This window comes from Oryctolagus cuniculus, chromosome 14, assembly GCF_964237555.1.
Source record: "Oryctolagus cuniculus chromosome 14, mOryCun1.1, whole genome shotgun sequence".
In the NCBI taxonomy this organism is placed as follows: domain Eukaryota; kingdom Metazoa; phylum Chordata; class Mammalia; order Lagomorpha; family Leporidae; genus Oryctolagus; species Oryctolagus cuniculus.
The window spans coordinates 283,816-304,691 of NC_091445.1; the positions used below are offsets into that span (position 1 = coordinate 283,816).

The following is a 20,876-nucleotide window of genomic DNA, read 5'->3' on the forward strand; positions in this document are numbered from 1 at the left end:
GAGGATATGCCTATTGAGCCGTGGCACCGGCCCAACTTCTTTCTTGTGAGTAGCTTTCATGATAGCAATCAAACTGATGCACACAGCACAGCACAGGAACCGATTCACTTCAGCTGCATCAAGAGAGGAGCCTTCCTCTGTCAGAGGGGCTAGGTGCAGTTTCAGAGTCACTTAAGTGCTTTCCAGCTAGGTGAAGGTGGGCAAGTTTTATGTCTCTGCCTCCATGAAATGTCCACTGATGTACGCTCATAACAGGCCTATCTATACAACTGCTGTGACGACTAAACGATAGAACCCTGCAGAGAGTTCAGCAGTGTTCCTGGGGCACGGGAAGGGCCCCATTACCACTACCACTGCTAATGGTGTTGCTACACAAGAGTGTAAAAGACACAGTGCCTTCTCTAAACCTTGGCTCTCCAATGAAAGAATACAAAAACAGCATTTTCCAGGAATCATCCTGCTGGTCCCTAAGAGAAACTTGAAGCAAAGAAGGGACATCCATTTCCTCTCAGTTTAATCCACTACATTTTTAAATGTGATCACTAACTAACATAGGCACAGACTTTTTTTTTTTTTTAAGTTTTAAGCTTTCTATTCAGTGAGAAATGCAAAGGAGTGAGGGCCCTATCTGAAAGAGAGGGAAGTCTGGATTCATACCGACCAGGAGCCAGCCACGTGGAGGAGCATGCAGGCCAGGAAGCATGGGGCAAGTGGCCCAAAGGCCACATGCCCTGGAGGCACAGGGCATCAAGGGCCCACGACGGCAAAAGGCCAAAAAGGGGCCAAAAGGGCTGGGCCCACCATGTCCCAGGCCTTTAATCCACTTCCAAAATGGGTGGTTAATTAACTGATTGGCCGGTGGGCACAAAGGTGTGGCCAGGTAGGGGCATGAGGTCACACAGGGGTGTGGTGAAGGCATGTTCTTCAAGCTCACAAACCTGATCAATTTTATCCTATAGCCTGCCTACAACATTCCCCACTCAGAGACTCCATTCGCTTAACTGCTTAATTTTTTTTAAGATTTATTTACTTATTTGAGAGGCTAGTGTTGTGGCGTAGTGGATAAAGTCACCACCTGTGACACCGGATCCCATATGGGTGCAGTTCCAGACCTGGCTGCTCCACTTTTGATCCAGCACCCTGTGAGTGTGCCTGGGAAAGTAGCAGAAGATGACCCAGTGCTTGGGCCCCTACCATCCATGTGCAAGATCCAGAAGAAGCTCCTGGCTCCTGGCTTCAGCCTGACTCAGTCCTAGCTGTTGCAGCCATTTGTGGGGTTGGGGAGAGTAAACTGGCAGATGAAAGATCTCCTTCTCTCTCTGTGTAACTCTCAAATAAATAAATAAAATTTTTTTCAAAACAGTATTTCTTAAGTTTGAACTTTCTTTTTTTTTAAGATTTATTTTATTTATTTGCAAGACAGAGTTACAGAGAGAGGTATAGACAGAGAGAGGTCTTCCATCCACTGGTTCACTCCCCAGATGGCCGAAACGGCGGAGCTGCACTGAACCGAAGCCAGGAGCCAGGAGCTTCTTTCGGGTCTCCCACATGGTGCAGGAGCCCAAGGACTTGGGCCATCTTCCACTGCAAAACTAGACCACAGTAGAGAGCTGGATTGGAAGAGGAGCAGCCGGGACTAGAACCGGCACCCACATGGGACGCTGGTGCTTCAGGCCAGAGCTTTAACCTGCTGCACCACAGCGCTAGCCCCAAGTCTGAACTTTTATTATTATTTTTTTTGACAGGCAGAGTGGACAGTGAGAGAGAGAAACAGAGAGAAACGTCTTCCTTTTGCCGTTGGTTCACCCTCCAATGGCTGCCACGGCCGGCGCGCTGCAGCCAGCGCATTGCGCTGATCCGATGGCAGGAGTCAGGTGCTTCTCCTGGTCTCCCGCGGGTACAGGGCCCAGGCACTTGGGCCATCCTCCACTGCACTCCCAGGCCACAGCAGAGAGCTGGGCTGGAAGAGGGACAACTGGGACAGAATCCGGGGCCCCAACCAGGACTAGAACCCGGTGTGCCGGCGCCGCAAGACGGAGGATTAGCCTAGTGAGCTGCGGCACCAGCCCAAGTTTGAACTTTTCAAATGAGCTTCCTTTAACGTAAGTATAATCCACTCAAAGAGTATCTATACACTTACACTGAGTATTTAACTCCAGTGCAAGAGCCTTTAATAATGGGAGTGGTGAGTAAAGATCTTCCTCGTACAAAAGATCTTTGCTGCTTTTCAGTCTTCCAGTGAAATAGGGCTACTTTGGTGTAGGACCAGGGTTCATCTCAATAATTGTGCAGCCATGGATTAACATCCCTAGTTTTCTCGTCTATATATTTGGGTTTGTAATACCTACTTACCCACCTGCTTATCTTTGGGATTGTTGGTGTGAGAACTGGAGTTAATGTCTGTGAAGTACTTGAGCAGTGATAGGGAAAGGAATAGAGACACACCAGCCGAACTCACCCTTCCGAGTCTGCGCCTGGGAGCCAGCGCTGTGGCATACTGGGTAGGCAGCTACTGCCTGCAATGCCAGCATCCCCCTTTTAATAAAAGATTTATTTATTTGAAAGGCAGAGTTATGGGGGTGAGTGGGTAAGAGGAGTGGGGAGAGGGAGGGCTGCAGGGGCTCAAGCACTTGGGCCAAGCTCTGTTGTTTTCCCAGGCACACTAGCAGGGAGCTGGACCAGAAGTGGAGAAGGGAGAAGCTGGGACTTGAACCAGCGTACACATGCTGGCATTGCAGGTAGCAATCGCCTAACCCACTCTGCCACAACGCCAGCTCCAAGGCACAGACTCTGAAGGGGTGAGTTTGGGCGGTGTGTCTGTATTCCTTTCCTATCTCCTGATGCTCGTCAGATACAAGGACTGTGCTCAGGTACTTCACAGACATTAACTCCAGGCCTCACACCAACAATCCCAAAGATAAGCTCGTAGGTTAAGTAGGTATTGCAAACCCAAACTTATAGACGAGAAAACTAGGGATGCTAGTTTACCCATGGCTGCACAATTATTGAGATGAACCCTGGTCCTACACCAAAGTAGCCCTATTTCAGTGGAAGACTGAAAAGCAGCAAAGATATTTTATACGAGGAAGATCTTTACCCCCCTTTCCCATAATTAAAAGCTCTTCCATTAGAGTTAAAAAAAAATACTCTGTGTAAGTATATAGATATTCTTTAGGTAGTTTATATTTACATTAAAGGCAGCTAATTTGAAAGTTCAACCTTTTTTATTTTATTTTTTATTTTTGACAGGCAGAGTGGACAGTGAGAGAGAGAGAGAGAGAAAGGTCTTCCTTTACCGTTGGTTCACCCTCCAATGGCGTGCTGCAGCCGGCGCACCGTGAAATTCAACCTTAAGAAATATACGAACCATCTGGGGAGGCATGATAATGCAACTTAGATTAGCAACTTTTCTGACAAAGGGAGATGGAGAGCTGAGTCCTAAGGAGAAAGATTTAGGACTTCTTCCCAACAAAGAACTCCCTTAGACAGGGATAGGTTAGAAGTGGGCAATGGTGAGCAGCAGCCTGGACTTGGAGTAAGGGAGAGAATGCTGAAGAAATCACTCCCAGAAGAGTGGGCAATGCATATCATCATAGAGACTCAGGCAACAAGGCAGATCTTCAAGGTAAAAATTAAAATACATATTTTTACCTCAAACTGGATATCTTACTGGTCATTTTTTCATATAGTTTGAAATGGAAATATTACTGTTTTAATAACCTATTCAATGTGTTTTTATAGACCTGACTTCAACAAGACACTGTCAGTCTCTCATCTTCTGGTGCAACTTGGGTACTTAGAAGAAAGTATTTTGCACTAAAGGACCATTAATTAACTGCCCCCGAGTGGCCTTTAATTATCAATGATGTTCTCTCTTTATTATAAAGGTATGGTATTTTGATCCAGATCCTAGTCTTTAATTAATGGCATTCAAACAACTGTATTTCTTGATCAAGTAAATGTTTATAAATAAATGGCTCTAAAATAAGAAAATGGATCCATTAGCCAAAAAGGAAAAACAGTCTCACTACCTTACAGTCAGATTGCTGTACTGCACTTAATTTTCAGTAGCAGATGCACCGGACCATAACTGGAATAACTCTTATATTCAACAGAACCCATTTCAGAAGGGGGTGTACTTTGAATTTCATTTACAATCACTTATATCAGGAAAAGATCTTCCCTCATAGACTTGTCAAAGGGTTTGTGCTGACACCCAATCATTAACCATGACATATACTTAACATCTGTCCTATTATCCTCGTGGACACGGAGAGGCCTGAGTTACACATTTTTAACCTCGCAGGCCTGAGCATTTCTTTATCCCACTGTTTTGGTTCCTATATGTTTGTCACTCATGTATTGTTAGGTTTTAGTGCTATACACAAGGGTACCTCAAAAAGTTCATGGAAACATACTATGAAAAAACTCCATGAATTTCAAAAAAATTTCACCAAAATAATTTCATTTTCCACGAACATTGTGAAGTACTCTGATAGTACCTGACATAGCAATCCATGAAAGAATGAATGAATCTCTTCGAATAATAAATCCTCGTGGTGTTGCTGAGTGGGCATCTGTGCACTGCCTGCTCATGTCTATCCTGGCAGCAGCCCTCTAAAAGAGAGCCCAGCTGGTTCCTGCTGCCAGACCCCTGGAGCTGTTTGCACCACTGAAGCTTCCAAGTCCTGAATCTGCAGCTTTTCCTTTAATTCTTCAGCTGCTCTGCCAACAAACTCCTGTTGCTGCCTCAAGTGGACTGGCTGCCCCAAAGAATTCTTAACAGAACACTGAAAGCTATATTAAGGAACTGACATCAGAGGGACACCTGGCTGTACAAGTGTTCCCCTTACACCTGTATCTGGGAACTGACACCAGAGGCATGGCTGTATGACTGCTCCCCTACAGCTGTGTCCAGGAACTACACCAGAGGCACGGCTGTATGACTGCTCCCCCACAGCTGTGTCCAGGAACTACACCAGAGGCACGGCTGTATGACTGCTCCCCTACAATTGTGTCCAGGAACTACACCAGAGGCACAGCTGTATGACTGCTCCCCTACAGCTTTATCCAGGAACTACACCAGAGGCACGGCTGTATGACTGCTCCCCTACAGCTATGTCCAGGAACTACACCAGAGGCACGGCTGTATGACTGCTCCCCTACAATTGTGTCCAGGAACTACACCAGAGGCACAGCTGTATGACTGCTCCCCTACAGCTTTATCCAGGAACTACACCAGAGGCACGGCTGTATGACTGCTCCCCTACAATTGTGTCCAGGAACTACACCAGAGGCATGGCTGTATGACTGCTCCCCCACAGCTGTATCCAGGAACTACACCAGAGGCATGGCTGTATGACTGCTCCCCTACAATTGTGTCCAGGAACTACACCAGAGGCACGGCTGTATGACTGCTCCCCTACAGCTATGTCCAGGAACTACACCAGAGGCACAGCTGTATGACTGCTCCCCTACAGCTGTGTCCAGGAACTACACCAGAGGCACGGCTGTATGACTGCTCCCCTACAGCTGTGTCCAGGAACTACACCAGAGGCACGGCTGTATGACTGCTCCCCTACAGCTGTATCCAGGAACTGACAGCAGAGGCACGGCTGTATGACTGCTCCCCTACAGCTGTATCCAGGAACTACACCAGAGGCACGGCTGTATGACTGCTCCCCTACAACTGTGTTCAGGAACTACACCAGAGGCACGTCTGTATGACTGCTCCTCCACAGCTGTATCCAGGAACTACACCAGAGGCATGGCTATATGACTGCTCCCCTACAGCTGTGTCCAGGAACTGACAGCAGAGGCACGGCTGTATGACTGCTCCCCTACAGCTGTATCTGGGAACTGACACCAGAGGCATGGCTGTATGACTGCTCCCCTACAGCTGTGTCCAGGAACTACACCAGAGGCACGGCTGTATGACTGCTCCCCCACAGCTGTGTCCAGGAACTGACAGCAGAGGCACGGCTGTATGACTGCTCCCCTACAGTTGTGTCCAGGAACTACACCAGAGGCACGGCTGTGACTGCTCCCCTACAGCTCTATCCGGGAACTACACCAGAGGCACAGCTTACAGTTGTATCCAGGAACAGACGCCAAAGTCATGGCAGTATGACACAGAGCTTTAAGCAAAGAAGACTTTCCTCTGCCAGCCCACTTTTGACTCTGCCGGGAAAGAAAAGTAGAATTTAGGGGGTCGACGCTGTGGCATAGTGGGTAAAGCCTCCACCTGCAGTGCCAGAACCTCTTTTGGCATTGGTTCATGTATCAGCTGCTCCACTTCCGATCCAGCTCTCTGCTATGGCCTGGGAAAGCAGTAGAAGATGGCCTAAGCCCTTGGGCCCCTGCACCTGCATGGGAGATCCAGAAGAAGCTCCTGGCTCCTGGCTTCAGATAGGCACAGCTCCAGCTGTTGCGGCCAACTGAGGAGTGAACCAGCGGATGGAAGATCTCTCTCTCTCTCTCTCTCTCTCTCTCTCTCTCTCTCTGCCTTTCTTTCTCTCTCTGTGTAACTTTGGCTTTCAAGTAAATCTTTAAAAAAAAAAAAAAGGCAGGCAGAATTTGCAGAGAGGCCCACTCACCTCATACCTGGAAAGAATCTCAGACTGACTTTTCCTAGGCACAAAGGGGAAATTCCAACAGTAGAAGTCTTGGTTGTTAAAGATAGTAATATTTTAAAACTTTTGGGGGCAACACAGTTTAAGAAAAGTGAATGCAGGAGGGGATGGCATTGTGGCCTAGTGGGTAAAGCTGCTGCCTGCAGTGCAGGCATCCCATATGGGCACTGGCTCTAATCCTGGCTGCTCTTCTTCTGAGCCAGCTCTCTGCTACAGCCTGGGAAAGCAGTACAGGATGGTCCAAGTCCCTGGGCCCCTGCACCCACATAGAGACCCTGAAGAAGCTCCTGGCTTCAGATTGGTGCAGCTCTGGTCATTGCAAACAGTTGGGGAGTAAACCAGTGGATGGAAGACCTTTCTGTCTGTCTCTCCCTCTCATTGTCTGTAACTCTATCTCTCAAATAAATACATAAAATCTTTAATAGAAAAAAAGTGAATTGGGCGCTAGCTCTGTGACGTAGCAGGTAAAGCTGCCGCCTGCAGTGCCGGCATCCCATGTGGGCACTGGTTCAAGTCCCAGCTACTCTACTTCCAATTCAGCTCTCTGCTATAGCCTGGGAAAACAGTGGAAGATAGGCCAATTCCTTGGGCCCCTGTATCTGCATGGGAGACCTGGAGGAAGTTCCTGGCTCCTGGCTTTGGGTCAGACCAGCTCCAGCCTTTGCAGCCATTTGGGGAGTGAACCAGCAGATGGGAGACCTCTCTCTCTCTCTCTCTCTCCCCCTCCCTCCCTCCCTCTCTGCCTCTGCCTCTCTGTAATTCGACCTTTCAAATAAATAAATAAATCTTTAAATCTTAAAATAAAAAGATAAAAGTGAATTAAGCACACACACAGTGCTTGGATGAAAAGAATTCATATTAGAGGATTAACAGCACTGATTCAACAAATGTTTGGTGAATTCCTACTACATGCAAGGCTTTTCAGTGTTCATCAGTAGACCACACAGAGATCCTCTCCTTCAAAGGACTTAGATTCTGGAGGGAAAAATGGAAAACAGAAGGTGAGTTAGCTGTCTAATGTGCCTGAAGGGAATGAGTGCAATGGGAAAAGGCTAAGCAGAGCGGGTCAAGGGGCTGCAGTGAGCGGGAAGTGCTTCCAAACTACATGCAAGAATCTTTGAGACCCTCCCTTCAAAAGGTAGACCGTTCCACTCTGCCAGAGTACAGACCACACTTAGCAACTCACTTCTAACACAGAACACAGCAGAAGTGTGGCACCTCACTCCAAGACAGGATATGAAAAGACTGGCTCTGCAGTAGGCATTTGGCTTATGGGTTAAGATGCCAGTTAAAACACCTGTGTCTGGGGCTAGCATGTGGTGCAAGGGGTTATTCTGCTACTTGCAATGCTGGCATTCCATATCTGAGTGCTGGTTCAATCTCAGCTGCTCCACTTCTGATCGAGCATTCCTGCCAATGCTCCTGTGAAGGCTGTGGAAGAAAGCCCAAGTGCTTGGGCTCCTGCCACTCTCATGGGAGAGCACGACGGAGTTCCTGGCTCCTGGCCTTGGCCTGGCCCAGACCTGGTGGTTGTGGCCAGCTGGGGAGTGAACCAGTGGATGAAAGGTCTCTCTGTCCCTCTCCTGCCTCTCTGTCACTCTCCCTTTAAAATAAATAGCTGCCAGCGCTGTGGTGCAGCAGTAAAGCTGCCACCTGCAATGCTGACATCCCATATGGGCACTGGTTCGAGTTCCGGCTGCTCCGCTTATGATCCAGCTCTCTGCTATGGCCTAGGAAAACAGTAGAAGACAGCCCAGGTCCTTGGGCCCCTGCACCTGTGTTGAAGACCTGAAGGAAGCTCCTGCCTCCTGCCTTCAGATCGGCGCCACTGTGGCCATCTGGAGAGTGAACCAGCGGATGGAAGATCTCTCTCTCTCTCTCTCTCTCTCTCTCTCTCTCTCTACCTCTGCTGCTCTGTAACTCTGCCTTTCAAATAAATAAATAAATCTTTTTTAAAATACATAAATAATTTTTCCCAGAAATTTTTATTTAAGGTATACAAACTTCATGCATTTCATAAATACAAATTTAGGAACACAGTGATTCTTCCCACCCCATCTTCCCTCCCACTGGCACTCCTAGCCTTCTTCCTCTTCCTTCTCCTACTCCCAACCTTATTTTCTACTAAGATCTAACTTCAACGAACTTTATACATATAAGATTAAAACCCTAAACTAAGTACAGAGATCAACAAATAGTATGAGGAAAAAAAACTGTTTTAAAGACACCTGTGTCCCATACCAGAGTGCCTGGGTTCAATACCCACTTCTGGCAACTGACTCCAGGTTCCTGCTAAGCCAGACCCTCGAAGCAGTAGTAATGGCTCAAGTAATTGGGTTCATGTCACCTCCATGAGATACCTAGATTGAGCTCCCAGCTCCTGGTTTCAACCTCTGGCTCAGCTCAGGAATTTTGTGAATTCTGGGAAGCACCCTAGTGGATATTAGCTCTCTGTTTCTCAAATAAACAAGTAACTTAAAGGTTTGTCTGGGCCACCTTCCTGCCCTCAGCTGGCTGGAGCAGTGTGAGATGCCCTATGAAACAGCTCGTGTGGGGAGTAACCACGTCTCCGCCAACAAGCAGCAGGGCACTGAAGCTGACGAGGCACAAGGGTGAAACTGAAGCTGAGTTTTCTTGCCATGGCGGAGCTTTGAGATGACTGCAACCATGAGAGACTGATCCAGAATCACTGCACCAAACACTCACAGATTTCTGACCCTCAGAGACACTGTGAGATAACACATGCCTACTTCTCTATTCCAAGCTGCCAATTATTAGGGCAGTTGTTAAATGGTAGGAGGTAGCTCATCTAATGAGAGCTGAAGGGGGCAGCAGAAGCATTAAATAGTGTGGCCAGGCTTGATCAAGAAGGTGGCATTTGAACTGAGACTATGAGGTCAAGGAGGCCTGTCTGAAGGGCAAGGAGATCAGGGCTTGCAGAATGGGTCACCCAGTTGGTGGTCAACTCATTGGGTAACTTGTAGGCAACTATAAGGTTTCTGGCTTTTCTTTTAAGTTAAGGGGAGGGCCACAGCAGGGTTCTGAGGAGAATGTTGTGATGTTTCCAACAAGTCTAACAGATGCACCAAAGAGAGTATAAAGGATGTGCCATTACTTCAACCATTTTTATATAATATAATTCATTGCTAACTACAGATTAAGCTTTTCTGTGGATCAATTTGATAGTCTTATAGATGGAAAGGCAAAATGAAAGCCCTAAGAAAAGATTCTGAGGGAAGAAAAATAGTCCTGGCCACACTCAATGAAAAGGAAACAACCTGACATAATTCACATCATATCACATTCTCCAGTCAGTGATGCATGGAAAAACCAGGAGTTTATGAAGTTTCTCCTCGGTCTGTAATTCACAACTTGGAGAAATACTAGTTTCTTTTTCTTTTAGAGTTCTTTCATTTTGTGCATTTACAAGCAAGTCACTGCACTTCATTACAACAGCAAAGACACCACTGCATGGATTTTCTCAAAACTCATGAGGAAAACAGATATGACTGGTATAATTCCAAGTCACTGACACGATGCCCACCTACAAATGGGCAGCTGGATCTTACCTGACCTAAGGCATTTCTTAAGTTTAGGAACATATCTCTCAAGGAGTCGATGCATATTTATATCCCTGGCCTCATCCAACGCACACTTCCCGCTGTCATTCCTATGTAACGGGTTGGCTCCATTCAACAGCAGCAGTTCTGCCACCTAAGAGGAGATTGCCAGACAAAGAGTAAGGCATACAATATGCAATTCTAAGTAACAACAAATGTTTCTTTCAAAAGCACAGAGTCTGTTTTATCAACAACACTTTTGCCCATTAAAAAAAAAAAAATAACTCATAGGGCCGGCACTGTGGTGAAGTGGGTTAAGTCATGGCCTGTAGCCCCGGCATCCCATATGGGTACCAGTTCAAGCCCTGACTGCTCCACTTCCAATCCAGCTCCCTGTTAATGTACCTGGTAAAGCAGCAGAAGATGGCCCAAGTCCTTGGGCCCCTGCAATCATGTGGAAGACCCAGAAGAAGCTCCTGGCTCCTGGCTTCAACCTGACCCAGCCTTGGCCTTTGTGGCCATTTGGGGAGTGAACCAGAGATGAAAGACTTCTCTTCTCTCTTTCTTTGTCTATACCTCTCCCTCTCTGTAACTTTTAGTTTCAAATAAATAAATCTTTTAAAAAAAAACTCATATAGTTGCTACTGAATCATAACTTATTCACATATAAATACCTTTTTTGGGAAAGATTTATTTATTTATTTGAGGGGCAGAGTGACAGACTGAGAGAGGGAGAGGTTTTCCATCTGCTGGTTCAAACCCTAAAAGGCTGCAACAGCCAGAGCTGGGTGGATCTGAAGGCAGGAGCCAGGACCTTCTTCTGGGTCTCCCACACTGGTACAGGATCCCAAGCACTTGGCCCATCTTCCACTGCTTTCCCAGGCCATAAGCAGAGTTGGATAGGAAGAGGAGCAGCCAGGACACGAACCAGTGCCCAGATGGGATGCTGGCACCACAGGCAGAGGTTTAGCCTACTATGCTACAGTGCCAGCCCCCAAATCCCTTTTCTTAAAACAAAAAGATGGAAGAGATTTTTTTAAAATGGAAACAAGAAGAAAGGGAGAAGGGAGAGAAGAAGAAAGTAGGAGAAGGGATGGAGTGAAGGGGGAAGGGAGGGAAGGAGAGAAAGAAGGCTGCAGCTGAGATGTCTGTAGCCAGGGCTGGTGAGCTAAGCTAGGGAAAACACGGGCCTCAGGACTGCATTCTGAGTAGAACCGAGCACTGACAGGCACCAGGAAATGGCCAGCTGTCCACCTGCATCTCTTCTGCTCCTCCTCAGTCCTCCCTCCACCACTACCGCTCCAGTGACCTCTCCGCTGAGCTCTCCCACCTGCATCTCTTCTGCTGCTACTGCTCCTCAGTCCTCCCTCTGCCACTACTGCTCCAGTGACCTCTCCTCTGAGCTCTCCCACCTGCATCTCTGCTGCTCCTCCTCAGTCCTCCCTCCACCACTACCGCTCCAGTGACCTCTCCTCTGAGCTCTCCCACCTGCATCTCTTCTGCTCCTCAATCCTCCCTCCACCACTACCGCTCCAGTGACCTCTCCTCTGAGCTCTCCCACCTGCATCTCTTCTGCTGCTACTGCTCCTCAGTCCTCCCTCCACCACTACCGCTCCAGTGACCTCTCCTGTGAGGCTCTCCCTGGCCCTCTTCCCCTCCCTGTAGCCCCAGAAAGAATGATCTTTCCATCCTTTGCTGTACATGGTGCATCACCGTGTCGAGTGTATTCTATATTACACTTGTTTCTTGCATGTCTGCCTCTTCTTCTCTACTCTATTGCTCAGAATGCAATGCTTTTCTCTCGCCTTCTGGAATCAGGAAAGATCATACTCTCCAGGTTCCAGCCCAAGCACCAGCTTCCTAGCATTACCTGTCTGATATTTTACGTCTTGTAATATCTAAGGCAGTGACCAATCCAACATGTAGGGTCCAGGCCATTTTTCTGACCCTATCTGCCTCATTTAGGAGATTTCCTGAGACGGCTCCAAGCCTCTGATGCTCCATTCCTGAAAACTGTCTCCCTCCACACAAAATTCTCAAAGCTGGGGGCTGAGTCAGTCCAGAACTGATGTGGAGTTCTGTCAAGCTCACTGGACTAAGTGAGATAACTTGAAGGCTCCTCAAAGCTAAATAGAGGCCAGCACCACGGCTCACTAGGCTAATCCTCCACCTAGCAGCGCAGGCACACGGGGTTCTAGTCCTGGTCAGGGCGCCGGATTCTGTCCCGGTTGCCCCTCTTCCAGGCCAGCTCTCTGCTGTGGCCCAAAGTGCAGTGGAGGATGGCCCAGGTGCTTGGGCCCTGCACCCATGGGAGACCAGGAGAAGTACCTGGCTCCTGCCATCGGATCAGCACGGTGCGCCGGCCGCAGCGCACCGGCCGCGGCGGCCATTGGAGGGTGAACCAACGGCAAAGGAAGACCTTTCTCTCTGTCTCTCTCTCTCACTGTCCACTCTGCCTGTCAAAAAAAAAAAAAAAAAAAAAAAAAAAAAAGCTAAATAGAAAGGGAAGTTTAAAAAGACAGACTTGGGGCCAGCACTGTAGTGTAGTGGGTTAATGCCCTGGTCTGAGGTGCTGGCATCCCATGTGGGTGCCACTTCTGGTCCCAGCTGCTACACTTCCAATCTGGCTCTCTGCTATGGCCTGGGAAAGCAGTGGAGGATGGCCCAGGTCCTTGGGCCCCTGCACCCACATGGGAGACCCGGAGGAAGCTCCTGGCTCCTGGCTTCAGATCGGCCCAGCTCAGGCCACAGTTGTAGCCTCAGTCTGGCTGGGTGAACTGACAGGGGGCTGGGTGCTCTTCACTGTGGGAGCCTTGTGTGCTGGAATTGTGAATACATGCTGGCTGTGTAGGAAGGCTCAGGGTGTGGCTGGGACTTTGCGCAGTCACTGTGGGTGCCTCCAAACACTCGGGTCTCCCTGATCGCTGGTGAGGGTTACTGCTGCAGGATTCATGCTCACACTGACAAATGCACGGATCCTATGTGTGGTTCTTTTGGCAGTGTGGACGAATACTGTACCCACTGGGGCTAGCACCCAGGCACTGGTCTCTGAGGAGAGGTGAGTATGAGAATACCAGAACACAGCAGAACAAACCTCCCCTCTGACTGAGAGAGAAAGAGAGAGAGAGAGAGAGTGAGTTACCACATCCAACTTACATGTCTCCTTGGACACTCCCCTCATCCTGGAGCACTGAGCAGAGCTCCCTGACCACACCAAGCACACACGTCTGGGTATTAAAAGAGCAGGCACTCCACTAAGTCACAGAGGCATAGTCCAAAGAAAAAGCCATCACAGGTGAAAAAAAAAAACGATAAGTAACTCTATAATTGCCTAATAATAAATTCAGCAATTCGGGCCACAGCCGTGGTGCAGTAGGTTAATCCTCTGCCTGTGGTTCCAGCATCCCATATGGGAACCGATTCTAGTCCCAGTTGTTCCACTTCCAATCCAGCTCTCTGCTACGGGCTGGGATAGCAGTGGAAGATGGCCCAGGTCCTTGGGCCCCTGTACCCACGTGGGAAGACCTAGAGGAAGCTCCTGGCTCCTGCTTCAGATTGGCTCAGCTCCAGCCGGTGCTGCCATTTGGAGAGTGAACAAATGGAAGGAAGATCTTTCTCTCTGTCTCTCCTTCTCACTGTCTGTAACTCTACCTCTCAAATAAAATATTTAAACAAAAAAAAATTCAGCAATTCAGAAATAAGAATAAGGAAAATAACACGATGGGCCCAAAAGACAAAACACTTCAAAACAAGAATGTGAAGATGAAGAGACTGACGAAATGCCAGAAACAGAATTCAAAATCTTGATCGTAGGATTACTTAGAAGCAATCAGAAGCGAATCCATGAACTAAAGAAATGCATACATAACAAGAATGAAAACCTTTCCAATGAAATTGAGATTTTAAAGAGAAACCATAATGAAATATTGGAAATGAAGAATTCAATAAAACAAATAAAAAATGTGGTGGAAAGCTTTAACAAAAGACTCGATGAGGCAGAAGAAAGGATATCTGAGTCAGAACACAATCTCTAGAAATTTTACAGTCAGACCCCCCCCCAAAAAAAGAAAAAATTAGAAAACTAAAAAACACTGTTGGAGATTTATGGGATACTATCAAATGACCCAACATAAAAATCTTAGGAGTTCCTGAAGACATGGAAAGAAAGAATGGACTAGAAGATCTATTTAGTGAAATAGTTACAGAAAATTTTGCTAATTTTTTTAAGATTCTTATTTATTTATTTGACAAGTAGAGTTACAGACTGTGAGAGAGAGACAGAGAGAAAGGTCTTCCTTCTGTTGGTTCACCCCCAAAATGGCTGCAACAGCCCGAGCTGGACCAATCCAAAGCCAGGAGCCAAGTGCCTCCTCCTGGTCTTCCATGTGGGTGCAGAGGCCCAAGCACTTGGGCCATCCTCCACTGCCTTCCCAGGCCACAGTAGAGAGCTGGACTGGAAGAGAAGCAACCGGGACTAGAACCAGCATCCATGTGGGATGCCGGAGCCGCAGGCGGAGGATTAACCTCGTGTGCCACAGCACCCCAAAAGCTTTGCTAATCGGAAGGAAGAAAGGGATGTTCAAGTACAGGAAGCACACAGAACTCCTAATATACATGACAAGAAAAGATCCTCACAACACACTGTAGTCAGACTCTCTACAGTAAAACATAAAAAAAAAAAAAAAGTTTCTAAAATGTGCTAAAATGTGAATGAGAGAAATGCCAGACTACTTTCCGAGGATCTCCAATTAGACTCACAGCTGAATTCTCATCAGAAACCCTACAGGCTAGAAGGGAATGGTGAGATACAGTCCCAGTCTTAAAAGAAAAAAACTGTCAATCCAGAACACTGTACTCTGCAAAACTCTCAATTATGAATCAAGCTGAAGTAAAGACCTTCCATAACAAACAGAAATTGAAAGAATCTGTCACCATTCATCCAGCCCTGCAAAAGATGCTTAAGGATGTGCTACTCACAGAAACATAGAAAGATAGCCATCACTATGAAACAAAGAGAAGGCAGAAATTCCCCCAGTAGAAGTAAAAAGAAATCCAAAGTAAACAATAGTAATATTTATGGGAAAATGGCAGGGCCAAGTCATTACTTATCAATAGTCACCTTGAATGCAAATGGTCTTAACTCTCCATTTAAAAGGCACAGACTGGCTAAATGGATTAAAAAACAAAATCCATCTATTTGATGCCTACAAGAAACACATCTCATCACTTGAAAGTGAAAGGATGGAAAAAGATATTCCATGCTAACAGAAACCAAAAGAGAGCTGGTGTTGCCATCCTAATATCAGACAAGTTAGAATACTTACAGAAAATCAGCAGGGCCAAGTCATTACTTATCAATAGCCACCTTGAATATAAACGGCCTCAACTCAGTTAAAAGATACAGACTAGCTGACTCAATTAGAAAATGAACCCATCTATTTGCTGCCTAAAAGAAACACATCTCACCAACCAAGATATATGAAGACTGAAAGTGAAAAGATGAAAAAAAAATACACCATGCTAACAGAAACCAAAAAAAGAGCTGGTGTAGCTCTAAAATCCTAAAATCAGACAAAATAGACTTTAACATAAAAAAAATCGTTAAAGGAGACAAGACATGGCCGGCGCCGCGGCTCAATAGGCTAATCCTCTGCCTTGTGGCGCCAGCACACCGGGTTCTAGTCCCGGTCGGGGCGCCAGATTCTGTCCTGGTTGCCCCTCTTCCAGGCCAGTTCTCTGCTGTGGCCCGGGGAGTGCAGTGGAAGATGGCCCAAGTGCTTGGGCCCTGCACCCCATGGGAGACCAGGAGAAGCACCTGGCTCCTGCCTTCAGATCAGCGCAGTGCGCCGGCTGCAGCACGCCAGCCACGGCGGCCACTGGAGGGTGAACCAATGGCAAAAGGAAGACCTTTCTCTCTGTCTCTCTCTCTCACTGTCCACTCTGCCTGTCAAAAAAAAAAAGAGAGAGAGAGAGAGAGAGAGAGAGAGAGAGAGACAAGACACCTTAAGGGATCAATTCAACAGGAAGATGTGACTATTATAAATATATATGCACCTGATTACAGGGCACCTGGCTATTTAAAAGAAATGCTAATGGATCTAACGGGAGACATAGACCCCAAAACAATAGTAATGGGGGAATTCAATACCTCACTTTCAGCAATGGGCAGCTCAACCAGACAGAACACAGAGTTAACTGACAGTACAGAGCAGATGAACCTAATGGGTATCTACAGAACTTTTCATCCTAAGGTCGCAGAATACACATTATTCTCATCAATATTTGAACTTTCTCTATGATAGACCACATGCTAGGCCATAACACAAGTCTCAGCAAATTGCAAAAAATCTAAATCATACCATGCATCCAATCTAACCACAATGGAATGAAACTGGAAATCAACCACTCAAGAAGCTCTAGAACATATGCAAATACATGGAGACTTAACAACACGCTCCTGAATGAACAGTGGGTCATAGAGAAATCAAAAAATTTCTGGAAACAAATGAAGATGACAATACATCATACCAAAATTTATGGGACACAGCAAAGAAATTTCTGGAAATGAATGAAGATGATAATACAATATATTAACTCTTATGCAATAGTGAAAAAGCAGTGTTAAGAGGAAAGTTTATAGCAATTGGTACCTAAATAAAGAAATTGTAAATGCACCAAATAAATGAGCTACCAATGCATCTCAAAGGTCTAGAAAAACAACAAACCAAATCCAAATCTAGTAGGAGAAAAGAAATGATTAAAATTAGACATAAAATACATAAAATTGGAACAAAAAATACAAAGATCCATGAAACAAAGAGCTGGTTTTTTGGAAAAAATAAACTAAATTGACACATCATTGGGCCAACTAACCAAAATAAAAAAAAAAAAAAGAGGGCGAGACCCAACTCAATAAAAGTAGATACAAAAAAGGAAATTTAACAACAGACACCACAGAAATTAAAAAGAATCATCGGGAATTACTACAAAGAGCAGTATGCTAATAAATGGGGAAACCTAGAAGAAATTAATAGATTCCTGGACACATACAACCTACCTAAAATGAGCCATGAAGACACAGAAAATCTAAACAGACACATAACCAAAAAGGAAACTGAATCAGTAGTAAAGATCCTCCAACAAAGAAAAGCCCAGGACCGGATAGCTTAACTACTGAATTCTACAAGACATTTAAAATACTAAATCCAATTTTTCTCAAGCTTTTCAAAACAACTGAAAGTTAGGATATCCTCCCAAATTCTTTCTATGAAGCCAGCATCACCTAATTCCTAAACCTACAAAAAGACGCAACAGAGAACTACAGATCAATTTCCCTGATGAACACAGACACAAAATCCTCAACAAAATTCTAGCCAATTTATTTCAACAAGACATCAGAAAGATCATTCACTCCAACCAAGTGGGATTTATCCCTGATATGCAGGGATGGTTCAGTGTTTGCAAATCAATGTGATATATAACATTAACAAACTGCAGAACAAAAACCATATGATTATCTCAATAGATGAAGAGAAAGTATTTGATAAAATACAACACCCTTGGGGCCAGCTCTGTGGTCTACCATGTAAAATACAACACCCTTTCACGATGGAAACTTTAAGCAAATTGGGTATAGAAGGAACATTCCTCAACACAATCAAGGCAATTTATGACAAACCTACAGTCAGCATCCTATTGAATGGGGAAAAGTTGGAAGCATTCCCACTGAGATATGGTACCAGCCACATATGACCACTCTCACCACTGCTATTTAATATAATCCTGGAAGTTTTAGCCAGAGCCATTAGGGAAGAAAAAAAAATCAAAGGGATACAAAATGGGAAGGAGAAGTCAAACTATCCCTATTTGCAGATGACATGATTCTACATATACGGGATCCAAAAGATTTCACTAAGAGACTACTGAATTCATAGAAGAGGTTGGTAAAATAGCAGGATATAAAATCAACACAGAAAAATCCAACAGCCCTTGCATATGCAGACAATTCCACAGCTGAGAAAGAACTTCTAAGATCAATCCCATTCATAACAGCTACCAAAAAGAATTAAATACCTTGGAATAAATTCAACCAAGGATGTAAAAGATCTCCACGATGAGAACCATAAAACATTAAAGAAAGAAACAGAAGAAGATACAAAAAAATGGAAAATATTCCATGTCCGTGGATTGGAAGAATCAATATCATCAAAATGTCCATACAAAAAGCAATTTATAGATTCAATCTGATCCCAATCAAAATATTAAAGGCATTCTTCTCAGATCTAGAAAAAATGATGCTGAAATTCATATGGAAACACAGGAGACCCCGAATGGCTAAAGCAATCTTAGACTACAAAAACAAAGACAGAGGCATCACAATATCTGATTTCATACTACATACTACAGGGCAGTTATACTCAAAACAGCCTGATACTGGTGAAAAAAAAAATGGACAGAACAGTGGAAAAGAATAGAAATGCCAGAAATCAACCCACACATCTACAACCAACTTATCTTTGACAAAGGAGCTAAAATCAATCCCTGGAGCAAGGACAGTCTCTTCAACAAACAGCACTTGGAGGGGCTGGCACTGTGGTGCAGCGGGTCAAAGCCCTGGCCTGAAGTGCCGGCATCCCACGTGGGCGCTGGTTCTAGTCCCGGCTGCTCCTCTTCCAATCCAGCTCCCTGCTATGGCCTGGGATAGCAGTCGAAGATGGCCCAAGTTCTTGGGACCCTGCACCCGTGTGGGAGATGCAGAAGCTGCTCCTGGCTCCTGGCTTCGGATCGGTGCAGCTCCAGTTATTGCAGCCATCTGGGGAGTGAACCAGCGGATGGAAGACCTCTTTCTCTGTCTCTACCTCTCTCTGTAACTTTTCAAATAAAGAAAATAAATCTTAAAAAAAAAAAAGCTCTTGGAAAACTGGATCTTCACATGCAGAAGTATGAAGACCCCTATCTTACATTTTACACAAAAATCCTCTCAAAATGGATCAAGCACCTACATCTATGACTCAATACCATCAAATTATTAGAGAACATTGGGAAACCCTGCAAGACATTGGCATAGGCAAAGAGTTCTTGGAAAGGATCCCAGAGGCACAGACAATCAAAGCCAAAATTGACAAATGGGATTACATCAAGCTGAGGAGCTTCTGCACTGAAAAGAAACACTCAGCAAATCGAAGAGGCAATGCATAGAATGGGGGAATTGTTTGCAAACTGAGCAACTGATAAAGGATTGGAACCAGAATATATAAAGAGATCAGGAAACACAACAACAACAAAACAAAGAACCCAGTTAAGAAATGGCACTGGGGCCGGCACTGTGGCATAGTGGGTAAATCTGCTGCTTGTATCCCATTCAATCTGAGTCCGGCTGTTTTACTTCTGATCCAGCTCTCTGCTATGGCCCGAGAAAGCAGTAGAAGATGGCCCAAGTCCTTGGACGCCTGCACCCGCGTGGGAGACCCGGAAGAAGCTCCTGGCTCCTGGCTTCAGACCAGAGCAGCTCCAGCCATTGTGGCCATTTGAGGCGTAAATCAGCAGACTGAAGATCTTTCTCTCTCTGCCTCTCTATAACTCTGATTTTCAAATAAATAAATTAATCTTTTGGAATATATATATAAGAAATGGCATTGCCAAAAATCTGGAATGAGGAGCTGGAGCCAAGAATCAAACCCAAATAATCCTATGTGTGATGTGGGTAACTTAACTGCTAGCCTAAATGATAGATGTATTTTTGAAAGCAGTTTTAGGTTTATGGAAAATTTGAGTTTCCATATACTCCTCATCCCTCTGTCCCTCTAGTTTTCCCTTGTTAATATCTTGTATTAATATGGTACATTTATTACAATTGAGGAGCCAATATTGATATATTATCATTAACTCAAGCTATCAGTTTACATTAGGGCCCAGTCTTGGGGTTGTACATCTCATGGGTTTTAACCTACATGTAATACCAGTAGGGTGTCAGGCACAGTTGTTTCAATGCCCTAAAAATCCCCTGTGCTCCATATATTTTGAAGCCCTGGCAATCTGATCATTTTACTGTAGTAATTCTTGTGCCTTTCCCAGATGTCTGTGGATGGAAACCCATGGTACATAACTCACACTGACTTCTCTTCCTTAGTAATAAGTATTTAAGTTTCCTATATATCTTTTCAGGGCTGGTTAGCTCATTTCTTATTCTTTTTTTTTTTTTTTTTTTTTTTTTTTGATAGGTAGGGTTATAGGCCGTGAGAGAGAGAGACAGAGAGAAAGGTCTTCCTTCCATTGGTTCACTCCCCAAATGGCCGCTACGGCCAGCACTGCACCAATCCGAAGCCAGGAGCCAGGTGCTTCCTCCTGGTCTCCCATGCGGGTGTAGGACCCAAGCACTTGGGCCATCCTCCACTGCCTTCCTGGGCCACAGCAGAGAGCTGGACTGGAAGAGGAGCAACCGGGACTAGAACCCGTTGCCCATATGGGATGCCGGCGCTGCAGGTGGAGGATTAATCAAGTGAGCCACGGCGCCGCCCCCATTTCTTTTTAATGTCAATTAATATTTTATCTAGATGTACCACAGTTGATTTATCCATTCAGTTATTGAATAATATCTTGTTTGATTCCAAATCTTGACAATTATAAATAAATAACCTATAATAATAAAAAAAAAGGGGGCAAAAGACTTAAGCATTTTTCCAAA

At 45.4% G+C, this 20,876-nt stretch overlaps 1 protein-coding gene across 6 annotated transcripts in view; it reads right to left on the bottom strand.

The window, feature by feature from the left end:
- The window catches only part of ANKRD31 (ankyrin repeat domain 31), a 201,547-nt gene that overhangs the window by 78,616 nt on the left and 102,055 nt on the right, over positions 1-20,876 (bottom strand). For all 6 annotated transcript variants that reach the window (XM_051838688.2, XM_051838689.2, XM_051838690.2 and 3 more), the window contains one exon: positions 10,202-10,346. In XM_051838688.2, coding sequence (XP_051694648.2) covers positions 10,202-10,346 — 145 coding nt within the window. The remainder of the gene's footprint in view (positions 1-10,201; positions 10,347-20,876) is intronic.